The 11893-nt window shown below is 52.9% G+C and overlaps 4 protein-coding genes; 3 read left to right on the forward strand and 1 right to left on the reverse strand.

Annotated features, from left to right (window-relative positions):
• Positions 1-1204: 1204 nt before the first annotated feature.
• Positions 1205-1363, forward strand: CHC_T00007670001 (hypothetical protein). The gene has a single exon (XM_005711297.1). It carries the CDS (start codon positions 1205-1207, stop codon positions 1361-1363), a length of 159 nt encoding a protein of 52 aa, XP_005711354.1.
• A 3-nt stretch (positions 1364-1366) lies between these two features.
• Positions 1367-1531, forward strand: CHC_T00007671001 (hypothetical protein). Its single transcript, XM_005711298.1, has one exon. The coding sequence runs from the start codon at positions 1367-1369 to the stop codon at positions 1529-1531; it is 165 nt and encodes a 54-aa protein (XP_005711355.1).
• Positions 1532-2643: 1112 nt separating this feature from the next.
• CHC_T00007672001 (hypothetical protein) lies at positions 2644-4936 on the forward strand. XM_005711299.1 is given in 2 exon segments: positions 2644-4281; positions 4282-4936. The coding sequence occupies 1 exon segment, from the start codon at positions 2644-2646 to the stop codon at positions 4279-4281; it is 1638 nt and encodes a 545-aa protein (XP_005711356.1). The 3' UTR covers positions 4282-4936.
• Positions 4937-5524: 588 nt separating this feature from the next.
• On the reverse strand, positions 5525-6993 carry CHC_T00007673001 (hypothetical protein). XM_005711300.1 is given in 2 exon segments: positions 5525-5784; positions 5785-6993. 1 exon segment carries the CDS (start codon positions 6991-6993, stop codon positions 5785-5787), a length of 1209 nt encoding a protein of 402 aa, XP_005711357.1. The 3' UTR covers positions 5525-5784.
• Between the last annotated feature and the right edge of the window lie 4900 nt (positions 6994-11893).

An 11893-nucleotide genomic window follows, 5' to 3' on the forward strand; every position in this document is an offset into this window, starting at 1 on the left:
ATTCGACCAATAGACTCCAAACTGACTCTAAATTTCCAGAATATAGAGTCAGTTCACTATCTAATCTAAAGGATTCTCTAACCGTTTAGATTAGATTTGTGCGGTAATGTTGCACAAAATCCGTAACCAGAATTTTGGGCTTATCATACCTCAATAGAGATAGAAAATCTTCCGCGGTGGGGATGGCCTAATATTATTACCGTAGATAGCGTTTGCCCAAGGGACCAGTTGAATTCATATGCGAATCGGAATGAAATGGAAATTGGAAATGTGGGTCACCGGGGCTCAACGAGATCTTTCGAAATATCTCAACGTGGGCCGGTTGCCGGACACAGCCGGGCCGTTTCGGTCCTTAATGTTTTGTTACACATATTGCGTTGCGCGTACTTCGTTTCCTTTTCAGGGGACCGCGAGGTCTGGTGAGAACACTGGAGGGCCCCTTGCGACATTACACATAACCTTCACGTTTCGTGCACTTTGCAGATGTAACACTTAGAGAGGAGCCGCCATGAAAGTACGGCCTTCTTTCAGGTGCAAAAGGCAGCTGTGCAATTTTCAACAGAGACCGCTTTGAGGAACGCATGAGGAAGATAGCTTATATCAGCGCGGCGTTGATCATTCTGAGACGTAGTGCGCTGTATGGACGCAGCAATATCCGCTAAGCTCTAGAGAAGGCATTGCACAGTATTCTCAACTGAAAATTTCTGAGGGATCAGAGGCAGGGGGAGATAAGGGTTAAGTATCTTCTCAGGATCAGAACCTCAAACCGCAATGCGAATTCTAACTGCGCTAAGTAAGTGCAAATCTGTGAATATTACCTCCTACGTTGAAATAAGCAAGGGTTCAAGATCACTGTCCATCGAGTGGAGTATGGCAAGAATCGGAGTGAATTATAATAGAAATGACAAGATCAAGGATGGCCGTCCGAAAATATCAATCGAACGCTAATGAAGCCCTGAGCATGTTTCACCACTTTATTTTCTGTGGCATGAGCTTCCAGAGAACAGATGAAGGGCGGCTTTTGAGCCTTGCGAAACGCAACAACATACATTTTAGACGGCCATTCTTCTTCGCGAAGATTGGTCGAGGTTGTTCCCAGAGTTTCCTCTCTCGCAAGAAGGAGATTCAGTCTCAGGAGTGGACAAGTGAAGAGTTGGAGGCGATGTTAATCGGTCTGGTGGGAAGGGATGTGGAGGAAAGAATGATGACCGCCTCTGTGAAGAGGAGGTGTTCGTACCGAACTTCCATCCCATCGGCTCGCCCTCAACATCTTTCCCGCTTGTACTCTCCCGAAAATCCTGTGTGTCACTGTGACGATATTCCCACGACCCCAGACACTACTCTAGTAGCACGAGAAATATAGCAGATGTTTGCAGCGGTGGAGCTCATCATCCTGTCCTGCGGGGAGCAGCCATGCCTGTTTCGAAAGGATGCCACCCAGCGTGAGACACTCGAAATGATTGGGTTTCCATTCCACTTTAAATTATTTTTTCTGTACGAGGCTACTAAGTTTTTGAGATGGTTCATGTGAACTGTGAACAGATCATCTTCGTGTTCATTGCACCGCCCAGCAACCGTCTCTGTCTTCCGTCGCCTGCACATCTGCGTCAACGCAGACCCCATCTCATCTGAAGTTCATTGTCATTCCCTCAGATCGATCGCCTGCGTTGGCGATTTCCCCTCATGGATGCTCTACGGGCCAACCTGTCAAAGCTATCCACAGCCCTTCCCGAGCTCGACAATACCCCGGACTTTCACTCGTGCCCCATCGCTCTCGTCGGCCCAAACTTACTAGCGGTGCTATCGTATCCCTCCAAACTCTATCTCCTTTCGCTTCACCATGTCCAACGCTCACCAGCTTCTGCCCTTGTCGCCACTATCTCGCTCCCCGCCGACGAAACCTACACCGATCTCCTCCCAGCCGAAGGCATGCTCGCCATCCACGGCCCTTCCTCCATCTGCATTCTCGACTGTGTATCACCCTCCGCGTTTTCTAATCCATCTCCTCTGCGCACTGTTGCCGCCCCACTCTTCGCGGAACGCCCGGATCTGCGCGTCCTCTGTGTCGCTTGGTCTCCTGCCGCCCCGGGCTTCCTCATGACCCTTACCTCCGACTGCTGCTTGCGTTTGTATGATGTGCTGACCGCAGGAAATGTCGACATTGAGCGATGGAGATTACGTGCCGTCACGCCCGCGGCGCCTCCTATTGCATTTGCTTTCGGACGCGGGCCGGGATGGGACGCCCTTAGCGTCTACGTCCTGGGCGAAGAAGGAAAAATTCACGTCGCAGCGCCTATCGCTCCAATTGGTACCAGGTTGGCTATTAACGTCTGGAATCGAATGCGAGTGGAGGTGCGCGCTGTTATAGAACGGGAGACGGTCGAGCGTTCACCAAAGAAGGACAAGACAAAGGCTGTCGGAAAGCCTGATCCCTTTGGACAAGTTCTTGGAGCGAGAACACCGCAAACAACTCGCAAGCTGCTAGACTTTTCAGGAGAGGGGGAGGAAGAGGCCAATGGTTTCGCAGGGGATGAAAGCGATGAGGACGCAGGTGCTGATTATGAAGAGTCATGGGCGCTCAAGCAGGCACATATGCAGCGACGTTTTCTGGAACATGTGTTTGCGCCCACGGCAGATGGTGATATGGTTGCTGTTCGCGAGTTTAAGCCCGCACCATTGTTGTTTCAAGGTCCGTTATACACTGAGCATGAGGACTTGGACGATGCATCGCATCCCGTGGATGCGTCAAACGAAAGTTCATTTGTATCGCTCAAACTCTTGCGTTGCGGAGCGAACCGTCCTCCCGTGCTGTTAAGAGCTACTCGAGGTGGGGATGTTTCAGTTTTAATTGGAATGGAGAATGTTGAGGCGCAATGGTTCATCACCTCCGATCCACACTCGACTAGCTCGGAGGAATTGCTTGAGACCAACGAAGATTACGCCGAATGTGCGAGAACCGTGGCCCCATCATTGCTTTGCTTTGAACATTTCCGCTTTGACATGCCTGTAAAACTGGTTCCTGTTGGGCAGAAGACAGATGCTGATGCTCTTTACGCAGTCACACGGTATACTGTTTTCTCCGTGCGCTTGTCCTTCATTTCTGCTCTGGCAGATGCAGCAACGCTGGAGTCAACCCCGAGAAGCTTGGTCTCTCAGATACTTTCAGTGTGGAAACCTGGATTGGCTACCGACCGTCCTGAAAAGGAGCACACTGTGCTAGGTCTGACACCGTTTTTCGCTCGAGGCGAGGGTCCAGTTGCTCTTGTGCTCTGCTCAAACGGCACACTGCACGCATCTGATCCATTAACATGGATGAATGACTTTGAAAAAGTATGCCCGGGTTCCTTGCTCGGACCAGAGCTTGACTCGGAGGTCACATGGGGCAACTCGCGCCCGTTTACAGGAAGGGCAGCATTTGCGTTCCCTGACTCTGGTAAGGAGATGATGGAAATACTTCATCGTATCCAGACTCTCCAAGGCACCAGTGGCGGCAGAGTAACCGCAGGGACTCTTGGTGTCGTTGGAAACGTCCATTCTCAATCTTCCGTGCTTGAATATCTCAGGAAGCGAGTTGAGGTATGCACGGGTGGATTGGATGGACCGGGGATCGGAGATAGCTGCAGCTCTTTAAATACTGTCCTAGGAGATTGGTCCGTCGATTTGCAGACGCGTTCGAGACTTCATATTGATGATGTGGATAAATTGCAGACGGCTTTGTCGGACATCGAAAGATCGGGGATTATTCTACAAGGAAAATGTTTGAGGGTTGAAGAGGGAAACATTATGCTTCGCGAAAGGATCAGAGTACTCATGAAGAAGATCCAGCAGGGTTCGTCACATTTAAGTCCCGTTGAAAGGGCGCGTTATACGAAGTTGAAAGAGAAGAAGCATAGACTTGCAAGTTTGAGGAACAGGATTTCGGAGCTGGAGAGTGCATCTCAAGCTCGTAAGGCGCCCGTCTGGAGGGATGGAGAGGGCGTCTTGAGCACGCCCCGACAAGGATTTCAGTCTCCCTATGGAACGTCCATCACGAGCAACAAGCTCCAGTCGCCATCTCGATCATCAACAAGATCAAAACGGTGGTCTGCAAGCCCCTCCTGGCGCAGCAAAGGGAGCCCAACAATGCAGAGGGGAGCCGAATTCTCACCCACAAGCGACCAAACAGATCTTACACGAGAGGAAGTCAAAATGATCAAGGAAACTCTGGAGAAACACAGCAAGGATATAGGAGATGCCATGGATCTGAGTACCAAACTCTGGCAGCGCCTATCTGTGCAGTGATTCTATGTCTTTGCTTTCTTGCTGATAAGGATGGAGGCACTTTCAGAGACGAGTTTGTCTTCATGGCGCGTTGTTCCCGGCACCAAATAGAATTGCCTCCATGCACAGCACTCTGCATGTGACCGTCTTGGCGTACTTTAGTCTGCCTGGTGTCGGAGATACTCATGCACGAGGCCGAGCAGAATGAGTACCGCTGCATCTGTTCGCAGAATGCGATCTCCTAACGTAACAGGTTCAAACCCGTGATCCTGCGTAAGCATGGCCACTTCTCTCGGCATCCACCCACCTTCTGGACCCACAGCCAATACAACATGCGAAGTCGGACCAGCCAAGTTGGAATCTTGTGCTCCGCAGCCCTGGAATATTGATGATGGTGATCCCGGCTCGGCTATCAAGAGACAAGAACCTGGCTTAGAAACTTGCTGCAATCGATCCTCAAGAAAAATGCGCAGTCGACGTTCTATTGTCACGCATGGTAGCTGGCAGTCAATGCCGGATTGAGCAACTCCCTCGAGAAGTAGAGTTCTGACCTCTTCCGGTCTTCTCAGCAGAGTTGAATCAAAATAGCACCTTTCCACCTTTGATTCGAGGCGACATCGCGATTGCACGACAGGCACGCAATTTGTAAAGGTTAGACTAACTTTTGTACAGCCAATGTGAAGAGCTCAATAGCAAATGCTTACCTTGTACGCATTGCAAAGAACTAGATTTTGCACCCCTATGGCAGCAATCTGGGGCAGTAGTCTCGCCAAAACTTTCGGCCTTGGCACAGCCAGTATGAGAGAAACGGCCGGAGGCCTTGGCGGCTTCCGGCGGATGCCTTGTGAAAGATGAAACTTCACTGTGGAGTCATTCCGAATCGACACAGGAACACTGTCGACGAGGAACGAGTCAACCACACCCGTGCGAATACTTCCGCCGGAGTCTGGTATACGGAGGATATTCCGCACGTGAGTTGCGCGATGATCGGCCGCGGTGAGAATCACGTCGCCGTCGCCGTCAATTTCATTTCGCTCGAACAGCACGCGGTTTAATGCGACAGTCGTGCCGACGCCGCCGTCGCGCTGCCGGGATATTCGACGAGGGGTCTCTCTTCTGCGACGCGGGATGTTCGGGAGACCGTTGGCGCACGCCAGGAGAAAGCCGAGTGCCATACCGGTGCGCTACTGTCCTCTCTTGTGATCGCAGTTCATGAGGTACAACGGTGGATTAATGCAGGCGTGGCCAACTGAAGGGAGATCTCTTCTCACGATTTTCGAAGGTATTTTATGGGTAACTCCGCGTGCAGATATCTATTCTGTCACTCAAGCTGGATCCAGATTCATTTTGAGTCCTCACATCGCAGCTTCGTTTGAGTATTGAAGCGCTAGCTTCAATAGACTACGAGCCTCTACCGTATTTCGGAACCAAGTCAAGCGGTCCGTCGCAGGACTTGTTCCGGTGTTGCACTACCACCTCGTCAATCCTACCATGTTCCACTCGCACACAGCGCCTCCTAATCCCTTACATAGCGATCAGTGCCTCAACCACTTTGGGCGCATCAAACGAAAACTTCCTCATGGGATCTGTCCTCTGATGCATGTCCATCTTCTTCTGCTTATCCGCCTTACTCCTCTGCCTCCTGGCCATCCTGGCCATCTCGTCATACCTAACTTGGGCTTTCCTGGGCCCATCCTCATCATCTCTGTAAACCATGACATATTCTGTACTCTTCTCCCTCACCGTCTCCCATGCCTTGCGATCCGCATCAAACAAGTATCCCCTCAGCAGCTCTTCCAGAAACAGCAAATGTTCAACATCTATCCTCGCATATTGCATTGCCTTCTCCCCCAGCGGCCTCCTCTGCCAAAGCTCCTTATCGCCTGACATCTGATCTCTAACTGCAACCTTCACGACCAAATCCTCCTCACTCGCGCCCGTGAATTTCTTCAGTAAAGTCCGCATACTGACTGGTAAACCCTCCTCCATCCCACGCGCCTTCCGCAATTCTGAAAACACAACCTGCGTATCAACCACCGGCCCCAGCCTGACGCCAAATTGATGAAACAGTGCATCCGAATCATGGCGGCAATCATGCATCACCTTCGAGACCCTATCATTCTCAAGCAACCGTCTCAAGCCTCCCTCCTCGAAAATCTGCCTCCCATGCTTCTCGTCAACAACGTCGAAAAAGAAAATCCCGTCGACGCTGGCAACTTGCACCAAGCATAACTTGCCCTTCCTGCTCAGCGCGACGCCCTCACAATCCACAGCCACGCGGTCGAACCTGGACAGCCGCGTGACTACCCTTCTGCACTCTTCCACGCTGCTGACCAACACGGTCGAGGGCAGCTTCCTGCGCCGATTGCCCCTCCCCTCGGTCCGGTTCGGCGCGGCGGAGCTGACGTTTCCACGGCGCGCGACGACTCGCGGACCCGATGTGTCCAGGCGTTCGCGGCGACGCCGCGGCCCGCGTTCGGGGGCATCCCGGGGGGGAGGCCCGCGCGCCGGCGCGAGCAGGTCGAAGCGGCTTCCCGCCATGCGACAATGTGGTACAGAGGGCGTGGCGGAAAGAGAGCGGGACGTGAAAAGCAGGTCGCGGACGGCGCCCTCCAGCTGAACCGGACAGATTGGTTCGGGCGACAGGTGTGTGGAGATGATTGGTTGTTTTTTCGCGGAGGAACTATCGCGGTACGTAATGAGTTTTAAGTGCTCACGCACTTTAATAGGCATGTTAGAGCATCACCACCGGTAGAATCAAATAACCAAATAACCAAAATTTGATGATTTGATGTGGATTCACATCCCCACCGGCCCGACCAAATCATCAAATTTTTGGTTCCGAACCAAATATCGGAACCAAATATCAAGAATTAGGTTCCGTTTCTTCGTAATTTGATACCCTGGACAATCTAGTTGTTCAAGGCTCATTGGTCACACGAAAGGGCTTCCCTCCAACCCCCAGGACGAAGCGTACTATACAGTATTTGGTTCTCACCGGTGGCACTGTTCCTTTTGAGATATCAAATTACCAAATAACCAAACCACCAAATTCCCACCAGCCAATTGAGTTCTAGAAAAAACGTGCCAAGTGTTGTTGTTTGGTCATTTGATCACCTACCGGTGGTGATGCTCTTATGATCTGAAAGAGGGATATGTGCCCATTCCTATTGTACCAAGTCTTGCTTGACTGCATCGCCTCTCTCTCTCAACAGAACTCCAGGCCGCATTCCATGTGGTTGCGAAAAGCCCGGCCTCCACGGAAAGCACTCGTCAGTCTCGATAAAATCGACCGTTGCAATTAAGCTTTCCCCCAAATGCACCAAGTGCTACAGCTCAACTCAAATTCAACATTCACTTTTTATAAATATATGTATACTGTGGCTTCCAACGAACAGCGCTATCACTAACATCACTAACATATATGTATCAGTCCAGACTTTCGGGACAAAGGAGAAGTAAAGTTTCAGAGCTCTAGCTGCCCGAAGAGATTCCAACTTTTCTTCGTATGCTCGCCTTCACAGAGCTTGAAACCTTGCCCCTCCCGTTCGCTTCGGCAATCCTGCAAAGACGTTCAGTGTAAATTTCACTGGGACTGCGCCGCGGTGCAGGCCTCGGTCTGTCCGTCTCTGGAGAATGCTCCGGCACAATCACAACCAGTTCGTCACCATCGCGGAAATGCGTAATCATCGGTCTCAGAGAGGGGGAACCATCCGACGCAAGCACTGAATCTGTACTGCCCCAGTTCCCGCGCCAGTTCCCACCCCAGTTCCCGCCCCGGTTCGCTCCCGAGCACTGGTTCAGCGATTCAAAATGTTGAACCAGACGCTTGACGCGTCCCGATGATGTTGTGTCCGAGGAATACCCGCCACAGCTCGCTCCACTCCGTCTTATTCGAGTGTCGGATTCTTTTGATGAATCCGAGTTTGCAGTTGGCCGTTTGGCAAACGATCTCGACGTGACGGAATCCGAGTTTATGGTTGATGACTCGAACTCCTGGCTCCGGGCGTGGGCTTTGGTTTCCCTGTGCCGGAAACAGTTGAGGAAAGGAGCGGCGGCGGTTTCCAATTTCGCAGCCGTGTTCTTGAGCTTTCGCGAGAGAGCGGCGATGGTGAACATTTTGTGAAAGGGTTGTGTGGATGGATTGAGGGAAAAGGAGATGTTTCGGGATGGTGGAGCTTGGAACTGGTAGGAGGGGGGATGAGTGTTTGTGTGCTCCTGCCTTCCTGATGGCGATGGACCTCGGGCTTTGTTTAGATATTGCAGATGCGAGGGAGACATTCAGGGGAGGTTGTGGGTATTGTCAATATTCTCTCTTCAATGGATCTCTCTTCAATGAATCTCTCTTCAATTGATGTAGAAGATGTTGAAAGGTGACGCAATAGTCTGACATGCATTCAGGGGCAGTCGAAAGGAGATCGATACGCGGAATAGAGAGTGCTCTGGGGCTGCGGAAATATTGTTGTTCTGACCGAATCTACTAGAGAGCGTTGTATTCTGCTTTGCAAAACCGAGAGAAAATTATTTGATAGTCAACAGTCATGGATGCGTTTTCGAATGTGGAAAGGGAGTTTCAAATGTTTTCAATACTGCCGGTGCAGAAGTGATGCGGGAGTGTGTCAGCATTCCAGCTGAAACAGCGCAGTTGCAATGAAGCATAGCAGAAGCTGTAGCCTTTCGATATAGATTTTGCATCATGGACTGCGGGGATTGGAAAATGGCTGTTTTAGAACTTTACTCTTTGTTGAGATCTTCGGAGAGTGATCTGATGGGAACGATGCTCTATATTTCAATAGTAGTGTGTGGTTTCGCTATAGCTGCAAAGGCGATCTCGGATGGGATACTGTTTGTGTATGCAGTGAATGCTATATAGGTGCGTGAGAAACAAGTTGGTGTACTATTCATGCTGTCAAGGCTGGGCGCGAGAGAGAAAGTAAAATCAGCAATCATATCAGACTCGTTTGATTCAACGCGACACAAAAATATACGGATCGAGTACAAGTTTGATGGGATCATCAGCATTGCCACTAACGGAAGAAGCTTTCAATATTTTGTTTCTGAATTCGGTGCATGTATCGAAAAAAACGCTACATGCTGCAACGTATCCTGGAAAAAGGGAGTGATGAGGAGCGGTGGAGCGATGGGCAAGAATATCTAAGAATCCGTAAAAGCACAAGGCTTGTGCGTTCAAGAATGCTTGCGTCGCCTCGTTCCAGTGTGTTTAAACAGGAAACCTTCCTTTGCATCTGGGGGTTAATCTGTGAAGGGTAGGGATTGTACTTGAGAAAACAAAAGGATAGCTGGATTAACCACCGTAAAGAGATGAACAACTTGAATGAATGAAAATTTTCCAATTGAGTCAAAGGAGAGTTTGTTGCTCTCCGTTGTAGATTTTGTACCAGAAACTGTGGGGAGTGGAAAATATTTGTCTCTATGTGCTCCTCTTCAGTTTGTTGATGTCTACGGACAGTAGTCTATCTGTAGGAGAAAAGACACTCAACTTTTCAATTTTAGTGCGCGGTTTCTCTGAGCTGCTGAGGCGATCTCAGATGTGACATTGTCATTTATGCAGTGAATGCGGTTTAGGTTTGTGAGAATCAAGTTAGGAGGCGTGCTGTCAACGCGGGAGCGGTGAGCAATCTTTTTATGACAAGAAATTAGCAATCGTGCAAGCCTGGTTCGGTCCGATGCCGTTCAATGGTTTGAGAAGAGTATAATTAGCATTAAGGGAAGAAGAAGAAGGGCTTTATAAGGGTGTCTGTGGTCTTGTTCCAGGTATCCAACATAAGTTGTTTATATTGCATACGGTACTGTAGTTTCAAGCGGGCCGCTCTCTCCTTGCCACATCTACGAAGAGCACGAAAGGTGAAGCATTCGGGAAGATAAAGCATTCGGGAAGATATAGCAAGGACCGCACAAGAATTTTACCAAACCTCATCGTATGCGGTCCCCTGGACATGAAGCACCGAAATGTACACAACGGCACAGTGGACCCTGTATGGCACGATGACATCAGTACTGGACCCATCCGAGCACGTGTCCAGGCACGCGCAGCAGCTTGCGTGGTACCAAGGGTACAGTACAATTGTACCGTTACCCTTCGAAGGGTATATTTCAAAAGATCCGCGCAAGCCCCAGCGGCCCAATTTCGGTTTCCCTCCATTTCACCCGAGAATTCAACTGGTCCCTTGGGTAAACGCTGTCCATGTCCACGTGTGCTACGAATATCCCGCAGCCGCACCATTCCTCCACAGCTCGCGCCATGCCTGATCATGTGATATGATTGTGCCAGGCATTTCTCTCTCCACTCCCTCGCCAACGGCCGAGGCGCAGCGCATAGCCAATGCGTCGCGTGCCCGCCACGGCCGCACGGTGGCGTGGAGGATCGCGTCCAGTGGAACCGCGATCGCTGTCACAACTCGGACGCCGCCCCCCGTTGCAGCGTGGCCGACGGCGTCGCGGCCGTCACTGTGGCGGGGAGAGAGGGGATCGCGCAGCGCGGAGGAACACCATCAAAACCCCGGAACGGGAGGGGAAGGCTGCCTGTTTACCATACAATACCGCGGCACGCGGCAATTAAAAAAGCATTACCAAATGCAAGATCGCGGCGCGGCGCCCAGCGCGGCGCCCAGCGCGGCGCGGCCGTGAACGGCGTGCGCGCCAGCGAAAGGCGGTGCGAAGTACGGCGGCGGGCGCGGTACGCCGGCGTTGGTGGCGGCTGCAGCCGGGCCACGAATGCGGTGGGGGGCTGGGGGCGATGCGAGCGGCGATCGGAGGAGTGCGTGCGAGGCGGCGGCAGCGAGGATCGGAAGAAGCAGGTGGGCAGGCGGCCAGCGTTATGTGGTGGTCAAGTTGGTGGCATAGGGTGTGCGCGGGGGGTCGGCGAGTCGGACGGGGGCGGGATCGAGGGAGAGCGAGGAGATGGGCGGGAGAGCGGGCTGTTGGGGCCGACGTCGAGGACCTCGACGCTGGCGCCGTCATCTGTGTGTACGCGGCCGGCGGAGGCGAGGAGCGGGCGGGCGGCGGGGTGTTGCGGGGCGGGGGCGTCCGGGAGCGGGGCGCGGGCGTACGCGGCGGCGACGGGGGCCGCGTGCGGGGCGAGGGCGATGTAGGCGCTGCGCTTGTGCACGTGGGCCGAGGCGAGCAGGGCCAAGGCGACGAGGGCGACGAAGGCGAAGAGGAGCGGGAGCCAGTCGTGGACGAAGCCGCGGTCCGAGACGCAGGCGTGCGTGAAGAAGGACGGGGCGGGGCAGGGCGGGGCGTGGGCGCGGCAGAGCACGGGGCCGCACAGGGTGTGGTCGCGCGAGGAGAGGACGGTGTCGCACGTGTGGCCGTACGGCAGCGGGACCGAGGTGAGGTTGGCGGAGCAGACGGTGCGGAGCGAGGGCGTGTGGTGGCAGCAGCGGCACTCGCAGTGCGCGAGCGGGGCCGTGGCGAGGGAGAGGCACGGGAGGAGGAGGGGGAGGAGGAGGAGGAGGCGGAGAAAGAGGCGGGACATGGCGGGGAGGTGGCGGGAGGGAGGCGGGAGGGAGGCGGGAGGGAGGAAGCGCGGGGGGGAGGGAGGGAGGGGAGATGGGAGGTGGATTCTTAAATTGGGCGGGGGGGGCGGTGACACGTGGGCTTGAGGTCACGT

The sequence above is a fragment of the Chondrus crispus genome, genomic scaffold (assembly GCF_000350225.1).
Source record: "Chondrus crispus Stackhouse genomic scaffold, scaffold_80, whole genome shotgun sequence".
NCBI lineage: Eukaryota > Rhodophyta > Florideophyceae > Gigartinales > Gigartinaceae > Chondrus > Chondrus crispus.